Raw genomic sequence first — 15285 nt, 5'->3', positions numbered from 1 at the left:
GTAAATAATTAAGCTAATATTAAGACATTCTGTTTTCACTACTATGCACTCAATTTTGAATTTTAATCATTGTGCATCAACATAAATAAAAGCTGTAAAAATATTATACACAAAATTCTCAGAGGAATGATATTTTTACATTTATTTTTTGGACAACTTTTGTAACAACCATTTCTTCTATCTTTTTTTGGACAAAAGTAATAGAAAAAAAAGAAAGAAAGTATAAACTCAATGTGAGTATGAGAGAAAGTTGTCTTAAAAATTGATAGAAAATGATTGTATAAATATCATTTCTCTATGTGTATAATTTTATGACATGATACTTTAGTGAAATCTAATTAGATGTCTAATTTAAAATTTTATATTATTAACGTATAATTGTTTCAATCTTAAACTCACCCTAAATTTCTTTTATAATTTTTTTTATTGAACTTTTCAAGTTTACATTTCTATAATTAAAATCTCTTTTTTCTACAATTTTGATTTCTCTATTTTAAGTTAAAATTAACAAAATGAAACCAAGCTAGCAAACGAAAATGAAATTAAGGGATCAAAATTAAACTTTTATTAATTAGAGGACGAAAATAAAACTTAGAAATTAAATAAGGACCAAATCTATCCAATTAAGCCTAAAATATATTGAAGACCTATGTCATAGAATAACAAAAAAAAAAAGATCTCTCAATATGAGAAAAGTAAGTTGGACTAACAATAGAAGAGTTCAACTAGGAACTCTTGTGCGCGAAGAATAAACACATATCATTGACATTGATTAAAAATCCAAAATAAAATTAAATACTCGAAAGCAGTAACCGACCAATCAACTAATATTATAAAAATCAAACAAAAGTAAAAAAATTGACATATATCTTGGAATCCTAAAATTAAAAAAATGAGAGGATAGTCCTATGGTTTATCAAAGCAAGATGATTTTCAGTCTGTCGAGACCAAATAAGTATGAATCCGTATTTACATAAGCAACATGGATAGCTGTGTCATACAAATTCAGTATCTCATGACTGTGAAACATATTTTCTATGATCATAAAAGAGATTTGAGATACAACTTTATTTTCTCAATGTTCTTGACTGATTGATTTTTTTTCAATCATCATTTTTTTTACAAAAATTAGTGTAATTAAGAAAAAAGCCATCACTAAGCTGGGAAGTATTTTATATTAGAGAAATGATATTTGTATAACCGACGACTTTTGAACAATTCTTTTTATACTCATATTAGGTTTTTATTATCTCTATTCCTTTTTTTTTTTCTATTATTTTGGTCAATAAAAAAAGAGAAAAATAAAGTTGTTTCAAAAGTTATCACAAAATAATTTTACAAATATAATTTCTCTTTACATTATCCAACAAAGACATAACAAATATCAACTCATGAAATATTCAAATTGCGAAGCAAAGATTAAATGTAAGAAATTTACTTTACAAAATCACCCTGACAATGTAGATTTTCCATTTTCCTTTACCAAATAGCAAATTAGGAGTTTGAAAAGTAACATCAATTAATTAAACATCAATTACAGTGACGAAAGCTAGCAAAAATAAAACGGGGAACCAAGCGAAAAAACAAAACTTTGTAAAAAAAAACAAGTAGATATGAAAAATAAAGCGTTAGAGCGATACGAAGGCTCACACAATGTGGATCACCAAAGTTATAAAAGAAGAAGAAATAATTAAATGTAAACAAAGGAATGATTTAGTGTTTTATTTTGTTTTTCACAGTATTAATGAAAAAACTCCCTTTTTTTAACTCTTGAAGATGAGAAAATGTTTTTTTTTTTTTTTTTTTTTTTGTATATATTTTCATTAAAAACTCTCCCTTTGCAAAAATATGATAAGATGGGGGGTATATATAGAGTATGAGAAGGCAAAGGATGTAGAGTGGTGCCAATATTGTACTGAGGAAATTGCAGAAAGCACATATGGTTGGTTACAACAAATAAATATAAAAAAAGATAAGGAAATTAGGACAGTTATGAGTTTCCATTTTGTGTATTCCAACAAAACAAATTTCCAAAGGCTATAGTACAAATTAGGATATGATTACTAAATATTACATATTACCCCAAAAAGTTTAATCAAATAAGACTCTCTTAGCAGAAGTGTTGAATTTGTCGAAAGTGATTTTGGGCTGCAACATTAGCAATGGTTGATGCATCTTCTTTCTCCTTGTTCATCATATTTACCTTGCTTGTTGAAGTGAAGTGTGATTGAGAAGTATCAAAATGTTGAGCTATGGACTCCACAAAGCAACTCAAGTATAAGGGTAAACTTGAGCAAACAAGTACTCCTAGTTTGATGATATTCATGGAAAAATTAATTTCAATTATCAAAGTGGATATAGAATTTAAGTTTTTTTGGTCATTTAATTAACTATGGTAGAGTACTAAATTTATAGTGGAAGTTTATAACTTGGACAATTATTTTCATGAAAAGTCTCTAACGTGTTTAGCAAGGTAGTCAAATGGAAGATTCCTCGTGCTTGCATCTTGGGAAGAAATTGACCATTGCATGTTGTTGTCAAACAGAAATAATTGAAGCAATAAGAGGAGACAACTTTCTATATATTTCCACATTCATGCACTCAATTATTTTTTTGTGTTACACATTTTGAATTTAATCACTATACATCAACATATATTTATTTTTGATAAATGTTAGTGCATAATTATTAAACCTCTCAATTTTATACTTCTATAATTGCAGTTCATTTTTCTACATCTATAAGTAAAAGCTTTTCTAATTTCTACTTAAAAAAGTGAAAGGAAAAAGAATATTCTAGTTTTATAATCAAAATGCAGGTTAAAGGTATAAAATAGTCATGTTGAATTGAAATTTCTCCTTAATTAAAGAGATTCAAAACTCGTGTATGCAGCAACTTGTATGAAATTTCTTCTGTGATGACTAAGTTGTTGAAAACTCCTCACACTCTCGGTCAAACTCGTGTATCAAAATAATTTCTAATATCTTTTTTTTTTTTTTTTTTAGAATTTCAACGATATGAGTGATGGGACTGAATATGTTTTAAAGTTGTTGGAACACACTATATATGAGTGGAAAATTCAACAAAGCCAGCAAAATATTAAGAATATTTTTTATGACAAAATTGAATATTTCTTTCTTGGCTTTAACCTTTCCGGTTTTTAGAGAAAATGAACCCTAATAATCTGAAGTTTGTTAGAAAGATAAGTAAAGTTTGGTCATTAACTATTCCACCCAAGAATCAGTGGCGGAGTTGGGATTATTATAAAGCCTCGGCAAAAAAAAATTGCAACACATTTTTTTCTCTGCAAATTTTGAGATGTAGGCCTCTTTCACTCTTTGGGTTTGGAATAAATTGTATTGCAGCAAATAATCAACTTTGAGAGGGGTTAACATAAGAAATTACAAGCAAATAATAAAAAATTTATTGAAATTGCCCAACAAAAAATATACATAAAATTTTATAGGGGTTTATATAAGAAATTTAGATGAATTTACATAAGAAATTGCAAAAGTTTTGGATCAGAGTCCAGACAACTGCTCAGGCTAGCCACCGGGCCTTGGATCTGCCTATACCAAAATCAAATTTAGATTCAAGTTGAACGAACAATTCGTAATACTTTAGCTTCAGTCAAATTTTCTAGTTTAACACTATTGTTCCAACACTATATATGAGTGTGTTTGATTTTATTTTTTGGGTACAAGAGTATGTCTGATTTTATTTTTAGGGGTAAACTCACTTATAACTAAGGGTGTGTTCAAACACACTCGAATTTTGAAAATTTCACCTACCCCTTTTAAATAAATTTTTGTTTTGATCCCTTGACAAATCAATTTTGCACCTACTCTCCAAAGTTGTACAATCTCTAACATCCCTTAGTGGCTTATAATACACACCTTTTGAATTCTCTCTCATGTACTCTATACTTTATGATTGCACAATTTGTTCCTCTCTTTTTTCTTCTTCTACTCTTTTTATAGGCCTATATTATAGAATTACTTTTGACATGATTAGTGCTCTAAAGTTAATTTTCAGTTTTCTTTTTGACATAATTACTCTTTTTTTTTCCTTTCTATAGAATTACTTTTGACATGATTAGCACTGATTTTAATTAAAATTTAAAATTTGTAGTTTTTATTTCTAAAATTGATTTTTAACTTCAAATTATTGTTCACGTCACTTAGTCATGAATATATCTAAATATATATCACTTACATTCAACTCATTTTTAAAAATTTTGAAATAGAACAAGGACATTCATATCAGTTAAATCGATATTTTATGTGTACACACAACAAAGTTAAATGAAGAAACATGTCGACAAGTTCTATTATGATCATTTGCATTTCCAGATGAAACAGACCAAAAATGCATTCCAACTTCATTTTCATAGGGATTAATTTAACCCTTATTAGGTTGGTGATCATAGTGGCAAGTAAGCTCAGTTTTTGCTTAATCTACATAGCATACATGACTAAAGGAGTTGGTTTTGCATCATAATAAGTTTTTGTTGAAATTGACCTACAAGCATGTGATTTCAACCTTCCCTTGCATGCCCTACAAATATAGTATGTCACAATGTTTTGGTTGTCCTACAATCACAAGTAAAGATAGAAGCGGTCAAAAATCACTTAGTTGCTAAAAATCACTTATTACATGTAGTTAAGAAATCAATACTATTGAATTAAGATTGGACATCTCAATTTTCAACTTTTTAGTAAATCGGATTTAAAATTCAAACTCGGAATATGAGTTTCTTGTTTTCATCCAATAATACGTTGATAGTAGCTACATTTTCCAACTTTAGTAAATCACACATGTTATGTTGAAAAACAATGTTGATGCTGCTTTTAGTGATGAGCATGGTCACTTTATTCAAGTAAAGATATCCAAGTTTGGTAATAGGTTGAGTGTGCCTGAATGATAAGCTCATGGCCTATACAATGATATATAATGGATAAGCGATTATTTCCATAATCTCTCATCTAATATTCTTGAGCTTATGTGTATTATTTATGGTTGTGTTGGGTTATAAGATTAGACCCTACTTCGTTGGATAAAACTTAGTTATTGTTTATGTGTTGGGCTTAAGAGTGCTTTTTCCCAAACTATTGCGATTAATTTTAAGTTTATGAGTCTATTCTAGATCGTATTTATGAAGTTATTTTAAAATAAGAATAACTCAAATAAATATAAGAAAACGATAATTTGCAATATGACTTGGCAGAGTGTCTAGTTTGAATGGGGAACAAGAATCATGTCATTTACAACGAATGATATTGTGTGAAATCTCATGAAGCGCACATATTGGGGTTAAACAAAACTCAATATCAACACTATTTATTGACTTTAATTTCGAATTCGGTGGAAACATACCAGTAGTGGTGTTATTTAACTCAAAACAGTTATCATGATGACTTCATAATATTGCTTTTTTTTGCTATATTTAGCATTTTCCTAAGATAAAGATCAAAATAATTTTTTTACTAAATTGAAAAAAGTCTGATTTCATTTCAATATTATTCATATAATTAGAAAAGGGAATACCAAAATAATCTAGTGTGAGGTAGCATGTAGTAGGGACCAAAATAAGTTAATCATCCTTTTTTTTTCATCTTTACTTACCAATTTAATCATCCTTTTTTTTTCATCTCTACTTACCAATTTAAAATTTAAAAGAAAAATGAAATAACCATTTCCCATTTTCCCTCTATTAATCAATATTTCAAAACATATCGAAAGGACACTTATACCCCTAACGGTTTTCAACGCGCGCAAAACTAAAATTTCAATTAGTCTTCAACAAGCTTAACCGAATCAGTTTCATTTTCAGTTTTCTGTTAAATCTCTCTCTCTCTCTCTCTCTCTCTCTCTCTCTCTCTCTCTCTCTCTCACTCTCTCTCTCTCTCTCTCTCTCCATTGAGCTCTGTTTCCAACAATGGAAGCTTCACATGAAAGAGAGAGAATCGATCAATTCTTCAATTTTTTCCATCAACAACAACAACCCACCATGTCATTCTCCATCATCGACGCTTCAAAGAAGCGAAAACGATGGACGAAGATTTTCCCGCTACAATCGTTCGCTGACCCTGGTTGTCCAATTTCACCTTCAGGTCCGTTCCGTGAAAACGTTCGACTCTTTCTTCAAGAAGCTGGTGAGCTTGAAGATTATACGGTTATGGGAAATCCTCTTTGGTGCACTTTTCTGATTCATGAAAAGAAGAATCTAATGGTTCCTTTCTATGCTCTTGAAGAAGAAGTTTATAACTCTTCTCATCCTTTCTGTGATCATTGCCGTTGTGTAGGTTCGTTTTCAAGTTCTGATTTTTATTTCATGGGATTGGTTTTTTTAGTGCTTCTTGAAATGGGTTTGTTTACTTTTGCATGAACTTTGATTTTTCTGTTTGTTTTCTGAATTACGCATGATTTAATTTTGCTTCTTTATCAGGTTCTCTTGAATTGGATCGGTTCAATTTTGCAAAAGAATTGATTTTTCAGTTTGTTTTCTGAATTAGGGTATGCTTGAATTTTGGGTCTTTTTCAGATTCTTGAAAAAAAATGGTATTTTGTTGTCTTGATTAAGGGTTTTTGATAATAATTTGATTGTTTCCCAAATACCAATTTTGGATTTTTCAGTTTGATTTCTGAATTGCATTTGGTAAACATTCCAAATGCAAATTTCGATTTTTTTTCCCTTCCTATTATAATGTAGATTTAACTTGTGATTTGTGTGTGAAAATGGTCCAAGAATGTTAATTTGTTATGAAAAGGGTTAGTTAAAAGTGTATGTTTTGTACTACTTTAACTTATTTTGTTATTTGGATTTTCGGATCTGTTATTAATTTAGAAACTGAAATGGGTTTATGCTGATATTGATAATGGTATATGATTTGGTTATGTTTATGATTGATAGGTTGGAGTGGACATTTTGTATCAAAGAGAAGGTACCATTTTATAATCCCAATGGATGATGGGTGGCATAAACCCTTAAATGAAGAAGCTCTTGATGATCAGAGTCATCTATTACATGGTGTGATTCATTGCAATGGTTATGGCCATTTGGTATGTCTTAATGGCATTGAAGGTGGTTCCAAATTTCTTAGTGGGAGAGAAATCATGGATCTATGGGACAGAATTTGCACCAATCTTAGAGCAAGGTGATAAAAATCATTCATATTAGTTATAGCATATAGTATGTAGTATATAGTTGCATTTCTTGTATTTATGAGTTGATGTTTATCTGGCTACATTGTTTAATGTAGGTACATTGCAGTTGAAGATGCTTCAAGAAAAAGGTCAATGGATCTTCGCTTACTTCATGGAGTTGCTTATGGTCACTCTTGGTTTGGTAGGTGGGGTTATGGTTTTTGCCGTGGAAGCTTTGGTGTGACACAACAAAACTATGATGAAGCTATTGAAATTCTTGGTTCATTAGTTCTTGATGATATTGTAAGAGATTTGAGTAAGACAAAGTACCACAAAGATGTCAAGCAAATGATTCGTTTCTATAGAGATATGAGTGAAACTCATATCATCACAATAAGAGAGCTTCTAAGATTCATGCTCACTATCAAGTCCCGTAGACCAGTGTCAAAAATGACAGTCACTTTTTCTTCTCCTAATGCTGTTTCTGATACTGATTCACCTTCTTGTTCTACTTCAGCATTTATGTCCAGAAATGCATCCAAACCTGTACTTTCAAGTAGCAGATCAAATTTCACAATGAAGGAAAAATCAGCTAGGTATAAGAAATTCAGCACTGCAGTAGCTAACATGGATAGTAGGTGGCCAACAAGGAGATTAGAGTTTGCAGCTCAAGTGATTGTGGAAGCATTAAAAGAGGATAAAGCTATGAAACCAGGCTCTAGTGGAATGACAAGACAAGATGTGAGGGATGCAGCTAGGCTTCACATTGGTGATACTGGTTTACTTGATTATGTGCTGAAATCACTTAACAATGTGATTGTTGGAAACTATGTAGTTCGCCGCACAGTTAACTCTTCCTCAAGGATCCTTGAATATACAATTGATGAGCTCAGAAAAGGGCACCAAGCACCTGAAATGGAACATGGTGTATTGACAGTTGCAGATAAACCTCAAGTCGAGTCATCAACGTTATCATCATCATCATCTTCGGTGCCTGGTAATGATGTTTACAGTGATGTGGTTTATCTTTACAAGAATGTGTTGTTGGGTTATCCAGATTCAGAGGCAGTGGAATTAGCAGTTCAAACAATTCTTGACTGCAGACACTTTGTGAAAGAGTGGAAATTGAGAGATGAAATGGAACAAGTTTTGACATTTATTTGCCATTTGAAACCGAATTTCGTTGAGAATAAGTCTGATTTAAAAGGGCCATCTTGTGGTGAGATTGTAACTGTTCCATTGCATGCAACAGTTAGAGACTTAAAGCAAACTGCTGAGGCTGCATTAAGGGACACATATTGCATAGCTGAAAGACTCATAGTGACAGATATCAAAGAATTGATGGATGTAGAAGATGAAGAAGTGATTTTTGGACAGATTGAATCTGGTGTGAAGCTTTCTGTAAGGGGAATTGGCATTGATTTGTGTACTCCATTGAAATATCAAGGAGGAAGTGATAATTGGAAAGTGAGGTGTGAGTGTGGAGCACAAGATGATGATGGTGAGAGAATGGTGGCTTGTGATATTTGTGAAGTGTGGCAGCATACAAGATGTTGTGGAATAGATGATTCTGAGACAGTTCCACCTTTGTTTGTTTGTTCTGGATGCTGTGATTCACTTATGCCACCAAGGATTGAATCTAGCAGCTTTGGTATGGTCGATTGTGCTGATTCTTTTCTTGTTTCACCTGAGCCTACTCATTTGTTAGAGTATTATGGATATTGAATGATTCATTAAGTACATAATATAGTACACTACCTTGTTGTTGGTTTAAAAATTTGTAAACACAATTTTTTGAAATGTTCATTTTCTGTAGCTGATTAAATGCTGTAATGTTCATTTTTTAAATTTTTGGTTTTTGGCAAAATGTATTACTTTTGCAGTTGAAGGAATAAGTGTATTCTTTAAGAACTTTGTTTTACTTGAGAGAGAGAGAGAGAGAGAGAGAGAGAGAGAGAGAGAGAGAGAGAGAGAGAGAGAGAGAAGAGATTCATATGAAAATGCAATTTGGAATTGAGGCAAAATATTTGTGAGTCAATTAAACCTTATTGTGAATATTCATGTCAAGAATGTCTTGTGACTTTATTCCTGAATTGTTATGTGGTGTTCATCATTTCTAATTGGACTTGTTGTCTTCCAATAGGGATAGTTGTGTGTTTAAAGTTTCTAGTAGCAGTTGGATTTGTCTCCTCAGCTCTATTTCTTTCTCATGTAAATGCTGTTTTCTTAGAGGCATTTTTTTCAAAGTCGAAATGAGAATAGTAGTTGCAGACTGTAAATAACTCACTAAGTAAATTCTCAAGAAAGATAGGTACTTCTCTAATGGACACACTTAAATACCAAATTTTCCTTACTTAAAATTTTGCTTACACATGCACATTCACATACCACAGTTACTTTCCAGTTACAATAGTTGTTTTTTTTTTTCTTCCTGATTTGGAAGATCAAACTAAGTTGAAATCATGTAACATATGAGAAATTGGGCACTTGAAAAATGTTTTGGGAAAAATTCACATTTTTTTCCGAGTAAGGGTATATTAGCAATTTTTTGAAATATAGGGGAAGAGTTGCAAATATGGGAGAAGTACATAGCCAAACTGAAAATTTGGAAGAATATTAGGTTCAAAATTAATTTACTAAAAGTTTAGGGTTTTGCAATTTCTAATATGGTTTTTAAATACGCCAATTTTCAAAAATTGTGTTGATGGAAGGTGACATGGCTATGTTTGACACGTGGGACAAGTGAAATGGTTGAATGGTGACACACGGTAGCTAATGTGATTGTCTTGAAGTCTTCAACCTCTAATTTGTGATAACATGTCGAAGTCCAACGAATCAAAGAGTAACCTAAAAATCTAGTAAAGCATGTGGTAGTGAGTGAATACTCTATTAATGATCAAAACCTCCGGTAAAGTTTTTGGACCTTCTAAATACACAACAATGTCAATTTAACCAGCAAATGACCACACAATTGAGTGTTGAGGGTGACAACTCGCTTACACTTGCAACACCACCAGAAAACATTCAAACTTTTCACTGATTAACTCATACAAATTCAAATCCCAATTTAGGAACTTTGCTCTTATGTCAAAATGACTCGTAAATCTAGAGAGAATCAACTGTCAATTTCAAAAGAGAAAACTATTTTACTTTAGACTTGAATGAAAATATATGGGGAGGTTTTTTTTTTTATCACACCACCCACCAATCAACTCATTAAACGTTTGAATCATTTTCAAAAATAATTCCCCACAACTCCAAGATCATAGCAGCTTTGATAAAAGTTGTGACGAATTGATATTTTACTAAAGATAACAGGAAATAACCATAAATGTAAAATAGAATGCTGCAAAACTTCAAGGATCTGCACCATCCTATAACCAAAGAACCTGATTCAATCTCAAATGACAATTTATTTCTCCTTTTAATATGTTTAAGCAAAATGCATTATTCAACCAATTATTCCAACCCCCAACTAACTCAAACTCCTTCAAGTAAAAAAGCTATTAAATGATTTGAACAATATGGTGAAATAGAATTATGAGAAAGCATGTTTACACAAAGTATCACCCTACAATTTCCACAACAGCAAAGATATATATCGCTACACTTTCTTTGATCAGAAGAAAGGAGCTCTGTGTGGTGTTCCTTTTCGTTTCCTTTTTTGAGGCTCAGAAGTTTCCCCTTGTGATTCCCGAGTAGGAATTGAATCTTCAGACTTTCTTGACATATCTTTGTACTGGAAGTTCAAATAAAAAAATGATAAGATAGTAATAACTATATGTCAGAACTCACAAGTGTAATGAACGGGAACAATAAATGGTTATGATTGTCAAATTGTAGTCATCACCTTGCAAGCAATGGAGCAGTACTGGTATGAGTTAGCTCCATTTGAGTTTCTGCTGCCAAAGCTGCATGATGATGTATCATCCAATGTTGATCCACATCGTGGGAGACGATGCAGAACCTGCCGGTTGTTGCATTTGTATTGCTGCGATCAAAGAGGAATCAAATACAGACACTAAAACAACTTCATTAAAAAGATTGAATTACTTAAACCCATTTATTTATTTACTCTTCCATGCAAGCATAATTGCAGTAAGAAATTTTTAGGTGTATGGGTAGGCAGACATACACACCACTTACAGAGTTAAAGTAGATATTGGGTTTCATGTTACAAGACAATATATGTAGAAGTACCAGTTAACAGTTAGCAAAACATGTATTGATAATCCAATGCTGCACTAATGTCCATAAACTATATCAAATTTTTTCCTACCACCACTTTAACAGAAAGAAATATCTATAAAAGAGTATCACCCAACAACACATCTAAAAGGAAAACAAATAATGCTTTTAAATCAATTTCCTACTATGCTTTCTTGTTACATTTCATGAAACACACAATAGAGACTTGTAGTGATCTTTTACAAAGTTCTCTAAGTGAATTTAAGAACTTATGGTTAGCAACCAAAGTCACAAAAAGCACAGAAATTTGCAGTGAATCGCACAACTTTTGACTGTAACAATTACATTTATTATTCACAAATTTAAAGTCAAGCTAAGATATAGTATAATACCTTAATCTTGGAGCAGTTTATATATGTCTGCATAGCAGTTTGGCAGACAACATCCCTGTGCATATATTTATAAATTTTAAGTATCCGGTGATCATGATGAAATCCTGATGATAGACCATACTGACAAGCAGATTCTTTGCAATTTATACAGTATATATTCAACTCATTCCTTCGATCTGAATGAGCAGAACATGCCCTGAAAAACTTTTTCCCCAAAAAATCCTGAAGCCACTTTGGCTGGTGAACTTCAGGTTGGGCCACTTGCTCATCCTACAAATTAAACCATGTTATTAAAGTCTATACTAGGAGTTACATTAAAAAAAATGTTCATCACACCACTGTTCATCTTTCTCTGATTTTTCTAATTACTTTACTTTCAAAATATAATTTTTCTCAGTTTTCATTTTCTCCAACCCTCACGCATAATTATATGCATACGTTTGAAATAGATGTTATACACTCTGTCTCTTTTCGGTGCTTCATTAACTCATGTCGCCATTGAGATAGAAAAACCAAAACATATGAGCCAATCACAAATAAAGGTAATCTATTATTACTTATATATTATACACCAGCACAAAATGATATGTTCGGTCGGGAGGTAAGTAAAGCCTATCCAAGAATTGTTTCCATCAGGAATCGAACTCGGCTTCTCCTGAACGATTCAAAGATAATTATACAGGCAACCATTTATGAAAAGAATATTTCATATAAAATATATAATGATGAGTGAAAACAGTGTGAAGAAACCAAAAAAAATAAAAAAAATCAGGCTGAATGTAATCTATGTGATAGATATCATATAATAACGATTGGTTAATTGCAAACTTCTCAGTTTATGCCAGAGGGAGAATCTTTCTTAATCAAATTCAAATGACAGAATAAAAGTATAACCAAAAGTAAAAAGCTTATCAGTATCAACATAGCCACTAATCTTCTCACAAAAAATTTCAGTAATATTTTGATAAAGGAAATAAAATTAGAGAAGAGCTCATTATAACATAAAAAGTGCACAGGCGGAAAAATTTAATTAACTACCTTATTCATTTTTCTGGAAGAAGAAGAGCTCATTGTTCCTTTCTTGCAGATTTAAATTTGAAAATAGGTTTAACTTTCACAATGAAAAAATTTCGGAGAGAAAGGTTAACCCTAGAAAGTGGCTGTTCTGAACCAAGCCTCACTTACTGAGCACGAATGAGTTTATATACCCGGTACTGAAATAAAATAAACTCAACAAAGACTAAATTGACAAAACCGGAGCGTTTCTTCTCAATTCCTCTTCAAAGTTGACAATTTGTAGTCTCATAATAAAAAAATTATTTTTATTTGCAGTTTTCCGTTTCACCTTCACGGTCATGATTACTTTCCTTCCTTAGAATTATTTCGTTCCGTTTCTTCTCAATTCCTTTTCCAAGTTGACAATTTGCAGTCTTATATTAAAAAATCAATTGTCATTAGCAGAGTTCCGTTTCATTTTCTCGGCCATGATTAATTACCTTCCTTAGAATGATATTATAAAATCAAGAAAGAGCCATTTCACCGGTGTCAATATTTATTCAAATTAGTGTTATCAATCGCAGATTGTGAAAAATAGGGGTTTGTTGAAATTCGACTATGTAACAACTAACAATGCTATAGCCATTATTTGACAATGCTTTGTACTAAAAAGCTAAAAAGTGTATTGCAGAACAATGGCAATTTGTTCAAATTCTGCTATGTTATATCCCTACTATAACGATCTATTTAGCAACACTGACTTAGATAGAGATTAGAAGGATATTTAAGTTACACATTTCAATCTAACTCTTAGAATTTGTAGCTGGACCTAATACAACCACGCAAAACCGGCTTGTGAGGCGAGGACTGCGCCCACTTATAAATACTTGTTTTATACGTATCACTTCCTATGTGGGGCTTGTAACACCCCTCTTCATGCCCAGAACATAGCGAAAACCTAATATCATCTTAGAATTTGTAGTTGGGCCTAACCTATGAAGCACGGACACTCCTTGTAGTTGATTACATGTGTCCGACACCGACACTTGTAATTACACTAAATTATGTGATTTTTTTAAATTATTAGTTGTGTCGGCGTGTCAGTCTGCATCCGTGCTTCATACGGCCTAACACAACTCCACAAAACCGGTTTGTGAGGTGACGACTGCTCCCACTTATATAAACTAGTTTTATACACATCACTTCCAATGTGAGACTCTTAATAGTAACAACCAAATCACAACCAATTGACAAAAACACATTGGGTTTCGGTTTTCTCAGCAACTTTCAAACTTAAATATAAACTAGTTTTATACACATCACTTCCAATGTGAGACTCTTAATAGTAACAACCAAATCACAACCAGTTGACAAAAACACATTGGGTTTCGGTTTTCTCAGCAACTTTCAAAGTTAAAAAATGAAACCAATGAAAAAAGATGTCTTATATATCGAAAATACAATTCTATACACACTCTAAACTTCTCAATCTCTAACCATCACAATTTACATGTAAATTTCCCATTTTTAGCTAGACCCTGAAATTTCAATAAAGATTTAATCATTTTAATCAGCTACTGTTACATGAAATTATTACCTAAATAGCAACAATGGAATATGAATTCACACAACAATACTATTGCTCATGTCTAGCAATTGAACATTCATATAGTAAATGTAGCATTGTTAAATGACTAACTTATGCATTCTGGCAATAGGAATTGAAACAAAGATGCAAGAAATTAAGATTAAAAATGAAATTTTGAAGTTTACCTAGCCATGAGGAAAACGAAAGATTGAATTTTGTTGAGAACCGCCAATGGAAGGAAGAAAGCACGATATGGGTATTCCATGCATTGCATTCAATTCTCGATTGAAGAAGAAAGCGAGGGAAAAAGGATTGGCTTGAATGATTAGGGTTTTCTCGATTGAGTTCATCATAGCTTATGTTCGAGTTTCAGCGTACAAAGAGAGAAGACAACTACTAAAATAATAATAAATTTTTTAATCTAAATTTAAATATGTTTTTTTGTCCTATAAAATTTCAAAATTTTAAGTTTTAGTTCTTATATTCCTTTAAAAAAATAAAAAATTAGTTCTTATTAATTTTTTGGTCCTTCAAAAATTTTCTACCAATACTTATGATTCCTGTTTTTTAAATAAAATCATGTGTATACTTTATATTTTTTTTATGAATTTTTACAGAGATATTTATAATAATATTATAATAACAATCTCTTCTACAAAAAAATTGAATTTTTTTAACAAAATATGAACTTTTAAAAAATTTATATTTAATTCATCACTTGTTAAAAAAATTAAACTTTTGAAAGAGAGATATATATAAAGCACTAAACACGACCTTAAAAAATAATACAAAATTTCGAAGGATATGCATGATTTTACTTTAACGCAAGGATCAAAAGTTGTCACGGAAATTTTCTGCGGGACCAAAAATTGACGAAATTTTTTATAGGAAATAAAACTTGAAACTTGAAAATTTTATGGGAACCAAAACATATCTACCCTTTTATTTATTAGGTTCTAAAAAAATTGTTTTGTT

General features: G+C 31.4%; 2 protein-coding genes across 2 annotated transcripts; one reads left to right on the top strand and one right to left on the bottom strand.

The window, feature by feature from the left end:
- Positions 1 to 5923: 5923 nt before the first annotated feature.
- On the top strand, positions 5924 to 8896 carry LOC11436443 (PHD finger protein MALE MEIOCYTE DEATH 1). Its single transcript, XM_003616197.4, has 3 exons — positions 5924 to 6305; positions 6914 to 7157; positions 7263 to 8896. The coding sequence occupies exons 1-3, from the start codon at positions 5939 to 5941 to the stop codon at positions 8869 to 8871; spliced, it is 2220 nt and encodes a 739-aa protein (XP_003616245.3). The 5' UTR covers positions 5924 to 5938; the 3' UTR covers positions 8872 to 8896.
- Positions 8897 to 10536: 1640 nt separating this feature from the next.
- LOC11423476 (uncharacterized protein At3g50808) lies at positions 10537 to 14706 on the bottom strand. The gene is made up of 4 exons (XM_039834095.1): positions 14496 to 14706; positions 11727 to 11996; positions 10997 to 11137; positions 10537 to 10885 (listed from the first exon to the last, which is right to left on the bottom strand). Exons 2-4 carry the CDS (start codon positions 11787 to 11789, stop codon positions 10766 to 10768), a joined length of 324 nt encoding a protein of 107 aa, XP_039690029.1. The 5' UTR covers positions 11790 to 11996; positions 14496 to 14706; the 3' UTR covers positions 10537 to 10765.
- Between the last annotated feature and the right edge of the window lie 579 nt (positions 14707 to 15285).

Source organism: Medicago truncatula, chromosome 5 (genome assembly GCF_003473485.1).
Source record: "Medicago truncatula cultivar Jemalong A17 chromosome 5, MtrunA17r5.0-ANR, whole genome shotgun sequence".
NCBI classification, from domain to species: domain Eukaryota; kingdom Viridiplantae; phylum Streptophyta; class Magnoliopsida; order Fabales; family Fabaceae; genus Medicago; species Medicago truncatula.
This window is presented reverse-complemented; position numbering and strand designations above follow the sequence as displayed.